At 39.5% G+C, this 12440-nt stretch overlaps 2 protein-coding genes and 1 non-coding gene across 4 annotated transcripts in view; 1 reads left to right on the forward strand and 2 right to left on the reverse strand.

Moving 5' to 3' along the window:
- trim3b (tripartite motif containing 3b) overlaps window positions 1-1398 on the reverse strand; it is a 31282-nt gene extending 29884 nt beyond the window's left edge. Inside the window, exon 1 of the mRNA XM_005746577.2 lies at window positions 1339-1398. The gene's annotated coding sequence lies outside the window, so the exon portion shown is untranslated. The remainder of the gene's footprint in view (window positions 1-1338) is intronic.
- A 655-nt stretch (window positions 1399-2053) lies between these two features.
- trnaw-cca (transfer RNA tryptophan (anticodon CCA)) lies at window positions 2054-2125 on the forward strand. Its single transcript has one exon. It is a non-coding gene; the product is annotated as a tRNA-Trp (tRNA).
- Window positions 2126-4620: 2495 nt separating this feature from the next.
- Window positions 4621-11737, reverse strand: fhdc3 (FH2 domain containing 3). 2 transcript variants are annotated; one of them, XM_005746579.1, is made up of 14 exons: window positions 11630-11737; window positions 11168-11329; window positions 10924-11087; window positions 10199-10679; window positions 9869-9930; window positions 7981-8083; window positions 7621-7706; window positions 7148-7248; window positions 6968-7038; window positions 6716-6823; window positions 6432-6502; window positions 6178-6295; window positions 5921-6085; window positions 4621-5696 (listed from the first exon to the last, which is right to left on the reverse strand). In XM_005746579.1, the coding sequence occupies exons 4-14, from the start codon at window positions 10622-10624 to the stop codon at window positions 4659-4661; spliced, it is 2349 nt and encodes a 782-aa protein (XP_005746636.1). In that variant the 5' UTR covers window positions 10625-10679; window positions 10924-11087; window positions 11168-11329; window positions 11630-11737; the 3' UTR covers window positions 4621-4658. The 2 variants fall into 2 exon arrangements, with proteins under 2 accessions (XP_005746636.1, XP_013769701.1); XM_013914247.1 differs by lacking the exon at window positions 11630-11737 and having other exon boundaries at window positions 11168-11351.
- Between the last annotated feature and the right edge of the window lie 703 nt (window positions 11738-12440).

Consider the following 12440-nt stretch of genomic DNA (forward strand, 5'->3'; position numbering starts at 1 on the left):
GAATTTCCCACGGTATTAATTCAAAATGTGCTCTTGCACAGTTATTGGTCCTAATGCCAGCTTATTTTGATTCATATGCAAAACTACTGTGGCACTAGGGGTGGCACATACCACCCCATGCCACCACAGTAGATCTGCCCCTGAGGCAAACCATTTGGGGCTTTATTAACTAACAAAAAGGAAAGGGAATTCTACACTGTATTGGGAGCCAATGAAGTCCTTTCAGTACTATTTTTTAGTAGTGTTTTCTTTCTTTCTTTCTTTTTTTTGCCTCACAGCAACAAGAGGAATTGTGACATGTGGCATAAGTCTTTATGTGTTGTCCAAACACAAAACAAATACACATCAACAGGCATGCCTAGGGTCCCTTTTTATGTGGGGCAACACAATATTTTTATTCCTTGTCCCCCTAAACTACATCTTGAGCCAATGTCCCGCATTTTGACTGGTTGGCTCTGAAGAATATACACTTTTCTGAAGTCTGACAATTACCCAGAGTATATTAAGGGATGGCCTTTTAATATAGCCAGAAGAAGGTCGCCCTGTCTATTGCCATACTTATAAGGGAAAGTTACAAGTCACCAAAAAGTCACAACCTTTCCAGATTTTGTTAATATGATGAAAACTACCACATAGAAAATGAAACTATTATATTGTTATTTGGCTTTTTTGATAATTATTTTTCAGATTTGCACACAGGGAAAATAAGGTGTCAAGTCAATCAGTATGTGTGTGCCATAATTGGATAACAACAGCTAAAACTGTTGGTTATGGCTCAAAAAAGGCATACCACTTTATGGATACTCTAAAGTGAAGCCTAAAAGACAATCTAGGTCAATCTAGGCATGCATATCTTTATATTAAGCGAGAATTTCTGTGCAAAACTAATGTGGTGGATACTTTAATAGACATGCAAAACATGTCCTCTCTGTCCATAGTGCTGCTTCTAAAATGAAATCAAAAATGACTGAAAGTAAATTTGCCTTTGAAGTTGCAATAAAAAATAAATTACCAGAGAAGATATTAATATTAATTGCATGCTCCAACACTGACATTTACCCAGTTAATCAATGAGCCCTGCACTGCTGGAGCTCCCTGATGCTAACACCCATCTCACCAGCGAACAGCCTAATGTGAGTAACCACTTTCAGCCCTGTGCAGGATTATTTATATGTGACTAATGGATATGACTGCTTTAGGTTAAAGTGATGACAACAAATGATGTATCAGAACATTAAAAAAATATATAGTGATGATAAAAATAAAAACAAAATGTGGTCAAAGGGGAAAACACACACATACACAAAATAAGTTGTTATATGAATTGTATGTACTTACCCGTCCATTTTGCAATGTACAGTCCGGCTGCTAATAAATGACAGCAGGTAAGTGTCCAAAATTATTTTCCACCTGGATGGAGAATAGCCGGGATTAGCAACAAACCCGCATAACTCAAAGCAAACAAACCAAGCACCTTCGACATTACGTTTGAGCGATTCACCCACTCCTTTAGATTGTGTAGAGTTCAACAACACAATATGTCACGTGCACTTCACCGTAGATTGCATTAGTTTTGTCAAAAGCATGAATTTTAAAACTTTTATTTTGTGCATTCCTCTGTGGCTTGGCACCCTATGATTAACCTCGGATAAATTGCGCCATCTACTGAAAGATTTGGACCCTGCAACGCGTTCATATTTAATATGGATATCGATGAATTGTTTTATATGGTGGACGTACATGCTGTGCAAAAAAAAAACCCCAAAAAACCAAAAGACTATAAACCGACAAAGTATCTTACATGAGATCTCAAATTTTGGTAAAATCAGAACAGCTATGGTGTAAATACTTTTGGTTCGAAAGTATTTACAAAGTAAAACACGTGTGATGATTTTGGTATGTGAGAAGCACGCTGAAACTTTCAATAAAGAAACTATTTCTCAGTGATTAATGAGATAAACGTTCGGCACGGATAGACAGGGAAATAAAATGCGCAGACATAACCGTCGACACACAGCCACATGAGCACTGGTGTCTGGCTGGCCATCGCAGAGACCTCGTGGCGCAACGGTAGCGCGTCTGACTCCAGATCAGAAGGTTGCGTGTTCAAATCACGTCGGGGTCATATCTATTGCTTCTTTCACACGCTTGCAATTTGCCTTAAATTTGCCAATTATAGCGGAACAACAATACAACCAAGGTGGCTGACCGTGTTAAATCCTTTAAGAATGCGTTTACGTTGACCGTCTACCGACAGTACCTCCACGCGAGTCCAGTTAATTTTATTAATCTGAGTTTTAAAAAATCTGAATGGACCATAATAACCTGTCAGAGTAACTTCACATCAGTTTAGCACCGCATTAAAATGTACACGTATGTGGTCATATCCACGGAGGCTGAGGAATGGTCTTCAACCAGAAACACAGTCCTGTTTCCCCGTGGTTAGACACGAGAGCCGAAAAGCTTAACCATTCCTTTCCCCCTGTAAAGCAGAGGTGCATCACAGAGGATCCCTGACTTGAAGTCACATTAAAGCTTAAAGTCTAATGTGCTGTTCTGAAAACACGCTTGAGTTTATCACGAGTGGATTCTTCGTGGTTTTCCTGTCCAACCTCAAATCTAAATGGAGCACTTTGCAAACAGTCTAACTCCTCTAACTATTACTACACTAGACACACAAACAATTTTCAGCAGAATATATTAAAACAACACCTGTCCACAGACTAAAATCACTTTCCTATTATGTTGTAATACATTATATTAATATGTTTAGTGTTTATCTACCTTTTTGGTCCAAACTCCAGTCCCCACATTTAACAAAACAAACATCCAGGGTGGTCACCTTATTTGCTGGAAGTCTTGTGTTCCTTGGTTGTCCTCTACATTCCCTTTTAGTTTTCTGTGTTATGAAGACAATGACTCCCTCTCTCCTCTCAAATGTTCCTCTCTGCTTAAATGCTTCATCACAAAACAAGTTGAAAGTCTCCCTCCCTCTCTCACTTCTCAGTCCAAGTTTCCCCCTCCCCACCTCCTTTCTCATCTTTCACTGGGACACACTAAACTCCGAACACTTCATTAGCATGGCCCTGGTGAGAGTGCAGCTTGGCTAAGACAGCAGGTCACCTCTTGTCCTAGGGAGTTGACTCACATGAGACAGACTCACTGTGCTCAACAGTCTATCACAATGGTCCGATTGTACACTGGAGCGCTAGTTTTACATCAGACAGGCCAGTTGCTGCTTATGTACCACTCCTTTAATTTCATCTCCACTTAATGTAGTAGCCTATGCTCTGAAAGTAAGCACCTCTGACAAAAAGAGCTTTTTACATGCTTATAGCCACAAGTTTGTCAGACCAAGTAGTCCAAATCTTTCCAAAACTCCATATTCACTCTACCCTTTAATTTGAAATGCCAGGCAACTGCAAATGTCCACACGGAGCACTTGCTGGTGGGAGGGATGGATGTGGGAGGCCAAAGAACAGTCAGAAAGGAGCTTGTATGAAGCAGTTTGTTCCAGGATGCATTATTATACTGTGAGCTCAAAATGGCTGTAAACAAACCCTGTAACCCAAGCAACAGCACTGAATGCCTCTTTTTATCCAAAATCTTATCTACTGCTGAGCAGAGACACCAGGACAGCATGAGGAGCTCAACAGCAATCTGTCCTCAGCAAAGGCTCATTTTAGTTACTACAGTCAGGAGTAGGGCCCCCAGGCAAGACCGTCCTATGTTTTTAATATGATAATAAGGTTGCAGAAAAGCTGGTTCATCTCAGGGCCAACGTAGAGACGGGCAACAGCTCACACTCTTACATGATCGAATACTCATGTCTTTTCTAAAGAAGTTGGCTTTTAAGTTGAGATTCAGTCTCCCAGAATGGAGGTAAGCTGCTTCTGCTCAGCTCTGCTGAGAATCATTAAAGTGACGATTGGGAGTCAAAGAATTAAAACAATCATGGATTTCAAAATCCGTACCAATTTTCAGTAATATAAACTTTACTATGAAATTATCTGAGCATACAACTCTTTACTTTCTCCTTTTGCCAATTTTTTCCAAGTAACCTATATTTGAAAATGGAACAATAAAACTGGAAATTCTGTTTGTGGTGTGCGACCCCAGTATTTTTAGTGGCCCAAAAAATGGCCTACCCTATGAAACAGTTCTGGAGGAGCCCCTGACTACTGTGTGAACTAAAAGCATAATTGATATACCTCAAATCCAAGGCTTACTCATTAAGTAAAAAGGACTAAAGAAATAATAGATGAGGTCAAAGGCTAACTGGAAACTGAGCAGGTATCACCAAGATGAAGTTACCCTCAGTCAGACATCCAAGAAAGTCACAACAATAGCATATGAGACAACAATTTAATTTGAAAAGTTATTTACCATTTGAGTACAGCCAATATTACAGATAAAAATTTAAAAGGTAGAATGTCAGCCTTTATTTCATACAAAAAGGACAAAAAAAGTGAGGAACCTGTTGCGATTTTTGAATGTGGTTAGTCTCAAAAATCAAAACCTTCAGTTCAAAGCAAGTCCATGTTTGCCTTGTTTCCACTGAAGGGTAAAACCATAACATAAAAAAGACAGACAGTTTTTAACAAAAAAGGCAAAGCTTGGTTTCCATCTCCAAAAAAAAAAAAAAAAAAATTCTTATATTAAGTACTTGAACCTTTGAAATTTTGCTCTTCCAAATCACTGGGTTTGCTTCTGCCTCCAATACGCCTGAAGAAGGATATAAATCCAGACGTGCTCACCTGCCCTTCTGCATTATTCCCAGCCTTACTAATTCCAGTTACCTCTTTTGTTACACTTTCCGTCCTTGAGCCAGAGGAGAATGACCTTTGAGATGAGTGTTTCTGCAGCAGGTCTCCCAGTTGGAAGCCAGATGGAGGGGACTGCACAGCTTCATCAACAGAATGAGACCTGTAGGTGGTACCCTGCGACAAACCTCTCCGATTGGGGCATTCAGGAAGAAAACCAGAACCCCTAGATGGAGACGTCTCACTGACAGATTTGGGTGCATCATTGCCCTCATCGCTCTTCCACACACCATCATCAAGGTTGTCGCCACCATATGTGGATGACAGCCTGCGTTGGTGGGCTGGTCTGTTTCTCTGGGGGCTGGTTTTCTGAGTGTAAGTAAAAGGGCTCAGGATAGTCCACGGGGAGCTCACATCCCCATTGCTGGCAAAGAAGTAGTCTCTGGTCCTAGGCCGAGGTGTTTTTGGAGTAGCAAGTGTGTCTTGCTCTCTCTGCAAACGACAAGGAGTACCTGAACCTCTCTCACAGTTGAGGCTTTTTGTGTTTTTTTGGTAGGAAAGCACATTCAGAGAGATCTTTTCCATCTTCTCGGCTTCTTTGTTTTCCAGTTTTGTCATGTCTTTATCCTCTTTTTGTGCTTGGAATGGTTTCTTATGACCATCTTGGTTAGAACGGGGACTTTGCTCAGATGTTTCTACTGATGAATCAGTCCGGGAAGAGCACTCCGAGGGTGACCCTTCGATTGGGGGCAGTGCATTCTTTCTGCATCTGGCCAAACCTTCTGGGACTGTAGACAGAAAGTTGTGCAGGGCCGACTCCAGGCTTGACGACTCACCATTGGGTCCTGATGCTGTGGATCGGCGTTTGGGTGCTATACGCATGCTCTCCTTCCGCTTGTGCCGCCGCTCTGCTTCCTCTCGCTCTCTGTTTTCCTAAAGCAGTGAAGAGAGGGTATATTTCGGAAGATACAACTCAGCAGCTTAATGCAAAGAGTGCAAGAGCACAATTTTGCATGTCAAGGCAATTCAAAGTTCAACATTAAACCCTCAGGTTTAAAATTTGAAAATTACAATACACCTTTAAAACCAAAGTTTTATTTATTGCCCTGATGAATCTTCATTGGTTAATATTTTATTGCACAAAATTACATTCTTACCTGCACAGCTGTGTCAAACCTCTTGCAAAATGAGTGAAAAATAGAGCAGCACTCCTCTAATTTAAAGGTAGATGGGTCTTCACAGAAATATTCAGCAACAGCATTGCTCACAGATTTTAACTCCTGGAGAGAGGACTCCACTTCTGCAAGCTTGGCCTCAGCCCTCTAAGAAGTTATTCAGAGATTTTATACATTACAAAATAGTCAATCTTAAATTGAGCCATTTAAAAAAGTAAAATAAGAAGAGAAATCTTTACAATTAAAAACGTCTCCATTTGTTGTATGAGGCCAGGATGTCTGCTGCTGTACAATTTCACTTCTTTGATCTTCTTGACTTCCCTCTCAAAATCTGAGATGACCTCCTCTTTACAAATCCTTTGGTAGCATTTGCACATTTGTGGAAAAAAAAGTGACATCGTCACTGCAGAACTATTCACCGATTTTCTATAAACAAACGATGTGACAGCAATTAAACTGACAATGAAATGACAGGATATGAAGTGATAACCACCTTGATGCCATCCCAATATGTTCAAGCTGGTTGGGAAAGGTCAGTAACTCAGAATCAATGTATTCTGCTTGCTGTGGGTGAGAGATAAGGAGTAAGAAACAAAAATAATGCTGCGGGATAAATCTGTTAAATAACTGTTTAGATCTGAGGATGACAGAACATCAGTCAACTGGGCTGACTAGTGAGAGTTAAAGGCTTTTTAGATAAGCAAAAGATCTTCCCAAAATTCATTCATTGTGATTTAATCAAAATGCGAATCCCTCCATTTCCAGGATCCTCCTCACCTTGGCAACATAGTGCATGAGGTTCATGCCTGGCTTGTTGGCCTTCGTGTCTGCCAGCTTAAGCAGAGAGGTCATCCTAAAGCCGATAACATTGGAATTGTAACCACCCTAAATAATAAATGAACAATAAGTAAAATAGCTATGAAGACCTGGGGAAAAATAAATAAATAAACATACTTATATATACACACACACACACACACACACACACACACACAGCTTAAATGTGTAACAGTGTAGAAAAATACCAACAGCGTTCATGTAGTTCCCGGCTTTTAATACCAGCCGAATGACCGAGTGGAGGTCATCACAGTCCAACAGTTCTGAGAAAATAATGGGGAAGAAAACTTAATTTAACCATCAAAATAGACAGGTTGTGTAATTCTAGTAGAACTTGATAAGTCAGCTCAATGGATGTGTGTAAAGTATTACCATTAGCTGCTTTGGACATGACGCCAACTGAGTTCTTCACCTCCTCCATTAGAGGAAAAAATTCCTCCCTTAGCACCATCATTTTCAACCGTTCCTCATAGCTAAAGCCAAGAAACAAATAACTGCATTAGCTGTTGTAAGTTTGTTTTTCTAAACCCATTATTGAGTGTGGAGAAACATTTTAAAGGGAACTCTTCAAAATTAGACATATGGAAAAATTAGCAGAATTATAAAACGACATCATACAAAACACAAACAATCCACTTTATGTTCAAACTGTCAGCACGACTATGAATCAAAGAGCTGGTATGTGGCAAATTGTTAAATATTTCAAACAAAGCTTATCTGAGATCTCAAGCAACATTTCTTTAATATGCAGTCAAATATTTCACAAATGTATGAGTTACACCACCCCAAAAAGGACAAAAATAAATAAATACTGAAAACCCTGCTTTAGAAAACTCCATACGCACCCTGGTACTTTGACCAGCTGGACCATAAACTTGTCAGCCTCAGCCAAAACAGAAAGGTTTCCACTGAACGACATCAGCAGTTTGACCTGTGCAATCACACGAGTGTCAGTAAACAAGGATAATATTCATGCCAGTTGGAGATATTACAAGACAAAAGGTTTTGAACACACTGTCACGAAATTATATTTTAATAAAATTAACTGCCTCAAAGAAAAACATTTATATTTCAGAAGGCTACTCAGTCTGGCAGTACTTATGTAAAAATACTTTAAATAATCATTAAGTTAATATTATGCACAGATGACCAAAGCTAAAAAAAACAAAACAAAAGAGGGAAGCAATGGTGGGAGCTGCTGTTACCTCACTTTCCTCTGGCAGCAGCTTACAAAGCTCTTTCAACTTCCCATTTCCAAACCGGAGCCAGTTCCCTTGATAAATGTCCTGCACAATTTCTGTCACAGGCCTGTGGAGGGAGACAAAAAGACAGCAGTGACAAGAAGATTATCTGACTCAGTTCTCGCCATATCGGCGTGACCTATTAATACAGTGCTGTAGAGTTATCGCAGTTTTCCATTTTCCATGCTGCCACCAGTTTACATTTATTTCAAGACAACGTGAAAGCCACAAAGACTCTCTTCCCTCAGTTATCCACACTGCTGGTGAGAAGTTTCTTCTACAGTAGCACTGGTTGTAAACCCTTCAAGTGTAACCAAGAGACACAGTTAGGCCCATAAATATTTGGACAGCTTTAGCCTCGTCACATCATTAAGGTTTTAAAAACTAAAACTGAAAAAATAAACAAATAAATAAATAGCCAACAATGTAGTTCAAATATAAAGACTAAGGTTTTGGGGGGACAAGACTGGATGTCTGACACTGAGAATCATCTGCCTTTGACAGTCTGCATTATAATACCTGTAACTAATTTTCCTAAATCTTGGGAAATAAAATACTAACAGTGAAACTAACAAAAGCTAAACATTTTTAAACCATAGAAAAACTTAACCAAACTCCCCAGTCTGGAAACCAACTGAAACTAAAAACCAATGAGAAGGAAAGAAGAAGAATAATAAATAAAGCACTAAGGATGTGAGCAAAGTGCACACTTTTAGCTTAAATTCAAGAGTTTGACAAAGATAATGCATTCATGTTTGATGCCATTTTGGATGATTCACTTCCATCCATACAAACATTTTTTTTTATGCACAATTTAGGAGTAAAAATAAAAATTGTTCAAATACTTCAGGTCCTAACAGTAGACCATAACTGATAGAAATACTAAAACTGTGAATTCAGGAAGATTTGTAGTCAAAAGGATGTATGTGACAAATTTCTGATTTTACAGCGAGCTTAATAGTATACGTGCAATAGCAGTAAATGACAACATACAAATAGCTTTATGAAGTCACTACCAGACAAAAGCAGAAACCCTTTTAATTTGACTGAGATGGTAACGCTGACGACATTACAGCATTTAGCTGCCGACAGACATTGAGCGGTAATTTGTTATTCAAAGTGAGAGCCAATTGAACTTTGGACTGAAGGTGACAACCATCTTGATATGAAGCAAACCGACACCTACTGCTAGCCAGAGTGATCATTTCAGAAACAAAGGTACATGTGCAAAAACAAAAGGCAACTCATCACTGCTCAGAGGGCCCCAAAAAAAAAAAAAATCAGCTGTCACACAATGACACAGCTCACCCAGCAACACAGACCAGAAACTTAATGAGGAGTTGTTAAAGAGGAACTGTGTGAAGGCAAATACGATGATAATCCCTCATAGCAAACACATCGAGCATGTTCCATCATCTCTGTTGAGCCTCACTTACTTTGCAGTATGCTTCCCTCTAATTTAGATATTAAAGTGTGTCATAAAAGTTTTTAAAAAGGCATTGCCCTTACTGTTAGTGCTAACACCTTTCATTGAAGGTTAAATTTTATTTCCATTTATTTACATATGGTTAACTAAGATAAAGAGCTTGTCAGCTGGAAGATGATTAGCATAGCGGAAGTGACTCATGCGTCAAGATCCGCATTTCTGACTGCGTTTGATGTTAAAAGCACTGCCCCGACCACCGCTTCCTGTAGTTACTCAATTTAAAAGACAATTTAGTTCTTGTGTTATCGTCTTCAAATGGTGCACTGCAGTGCTCTTTCACTGCCATTTTAATCATGTTCTTTTACTTTTAAGCTGTTCTTTTCATCACTGGTATCATGTGTCGCTACACTTCAGCAGCATCATTACCTCTTAAAATGCCTCAGGAAGATTCCGATATTCATACTTCTTTTGGAGTCGAGAATTGTGACCTAAAGACAACAACGTCACACACAAATGTAAAAACAAAATACATATTCAGATAAGAGGAAAAGTGGATAATCTATACAAGGCAAAATAGTTTTGGAGGAAGCTGAAATGCTTTCAGAACAGTTTCACTTCTGCCCTCAGGACTTGATTAGCTGGAACTTTTCTAAAATTACTTCCCATGTCTGTTAATCACTTCCCTTGCTTGTTCCTTCTGTGTTTTGTGGCCATAATAATTTAGAGCATCTGCATCAGGTACAATGAACCCTTTACCTGAGGCTCCTGTGGAAGGTGATCCGTGCCATCACATTTCTTCAGGTTTGTTGAAGTGCACAGTGAGGCCCGTTTGTCTACGTGACTGAACAATTCCTCCATGCTCCGAATATCAAGCACCAGGTCCCTCTGGGGCCGACTAGATGTCCACACATTCAGTTTGCCCAGGACACGCTGGCTGGGAATAGTATCCCAGTTCAGCTTTTTCATGGAACGTCTCTGAATGTTGCGAGACCCGAAAGAAGAGGAATGGACAGGTGGGGGAGGTGGCGGTGGGGGTGGTGGGGGAGGCGGAGGGGGTACTGGAGATACAGTTGTAACATGCATGGCAGGAGGCACAGAAGGCGCTGACAGAGGAAGAGAAGACGAGTCTGGAGGTGAACAGTTGGGAAGAGAAGCCGATTTAAAAATCAGCACTCCCTCCATCTGTTTGTCTCTAATCCAGAGATGATGGAAGTGTCCAGCAGCAGACAACTCAGACCTGATGGAAAATATAATTCCATATATGAGAGAGAGAGGGTCAATTGGTGAGTCAGCAAAATATCAAAGAAATTCTATCCAATTAACCTTTGCTTCATGTATAAAATATTGTCCTTAATTATCCAACTAACTCACTAACAAACAACACCAAATATCAGTAGGCAAAAGCGGAGTATTTCTCATTTAAAAGAAAGAAAAAAGCGGAAGATGTAACAGATCTAACGGCAATTAACTATAATGCTTACCTGGTAGTGGCATAAGGTCATTCAGCCGTCGAATATAAAAGTTGTCACAAGCGAAAAGCCACTCTGACAATTTCCAGAGTCGCACTTGGCAACTAAGCGACCAAAGTAAGCTGCCAACAGCTTGCCGTTAACACGTCAGACTAACTCTTCGTCACAAAAGGCAGCTTGATGAAAGAGAGAGGCACTGTAACGGGACACTACATTATGTGAAAAACAAACAAAAGAAATCATTAATTTAACTCACCTTTTGCTTTTAAAACGTCGCTGTTAAACAAATCCTCTGACGTGATCCTGCCGCGTGCTCGGACATACTCAGCAGTGTGTATCACGAACAGCTGTCCCAGGTGCAGGTGTTTCCACCAATTAAAATTCAACTCATTTTCCCCCCACAGTAGGGAACGCCCTTCTGTGGAGAGGCGAGAGAAGATGGGTAGCCTAATTGCTTCAAACGCCAAGAAGAACTGTATTAAAACAGGTTAAGTGCATTTATTAAACATGTTTTTTTTCCATTAGGTATTACGTAGGTGGTCAGGAGAAAACAGCTGCTTGTTAATGCTTTTACAAACCAACCAATGTTAGATAACCAAATCACCACCATCAAAGCTAATTCAAAAAATACATTAATGATGTTGAATTCAATGAAAGTCGCAGTTAACTTATTTATGGACGTACATGTTTATAAGCCATCCCTTTCATTTTTACTCACCGTGATTTTTTATTTTATTTTTTTTTAAATACTTTGTTTTAAAATCGTCACTCCGTTTTGACCTCGTTCCTTTGCTGAACGCAGGCAGTCTGACAAACAGCAGTCACAGGTGCGGGAAGCTCCTCCACCAATCAAATACAAGCCGATTTCCATGTGGGAACGCCCACTGTGAATAGGTAAAGGAGATTGGTAGGAGTTGGTGATCAACAAGGCCAGACTATTTCTAACAGTAAGGTTAATTGAAGGATGTGTTTGTTATATACATTGAAATCATGAATGATATACAGTACTGTTCAAATGTCTTGAGCCACCCCTTATTTCTTTATATTTTACTTCTAAGGAGCCAGACTTTCTTCAGATGTTTTAAAAGGAACTTGACAAAACGTTTTCCAGACTTTCTGAAGGTTTTTCAAAGTTTTGTTTTAGACATTGGCTGCTTTTTCATTCATATTCAGTCCAGTTCTTATTAAGCCACTTAACACTGACCTCTATCATTCAAGCATTAAAAAGGGACCAAACCAAGGGATAACGTTGTCTACACCACAGATGTCAACCCACTTTGATCTTATGTGGGCTGGATGAGTGAAATCCCCCTTTCTGTAAGTATACATAATTTTAACTAACCATCTAATCAATCAATACTATAAGAAAAATAAGCACAATTCAGACAGAATGTCTGACTTTTTCGACATGATAAAAAAAAAAAATGATACTGTAGTAACGAGTCTGTCAGCTTGACTCTTTTGGCTTAAATTGGAAATGTGTAAAACATCACTTAATGACTTTGGTGTAGTATGAACAGTCATGGTCT

This window comes from Pundamilia nyererei, unplaced genomic scaffold, assembly GCF_000239375.1.
Source record: "Pundamilia nyererei isolate P.nyererei 1_Seehausen unplaced genomic scaffold, PunNye1.0 scaffold00180, whole genome shotgun sequence".
NCBI lineage: Eukaryota > Metazoa > Chordata > Actinopteri > Cichliformes > Cichlidae > Pundamilia > Pundamilia nyererei.

Excerpts from the sequence above, each read along its gene's own strand:
- fhdc3 (XM_005746579.1), bottom strand. The coding sequence starts at position 10,624 with ATGGAGGGAGTGCTGATTTTTAAATCGGCTTCTCTTCCCAACTGTTCA. Across the intron at positions 7,707-7,980 it reads TGCTGCCAGAGGAAAGTGAG|GTCAAACTGCTGATGTCGTT; the intron begins GTAACAGCAGCT and ends GTGATTGCACAG. Across the intron at positions 7,039-7,147 it reads CATGTCCAAAGCAGCTAATG|AACTGTTGGACTGTGATGAC; the intron begins GTAATACTTTAC and ends TTATTTTCTCAG.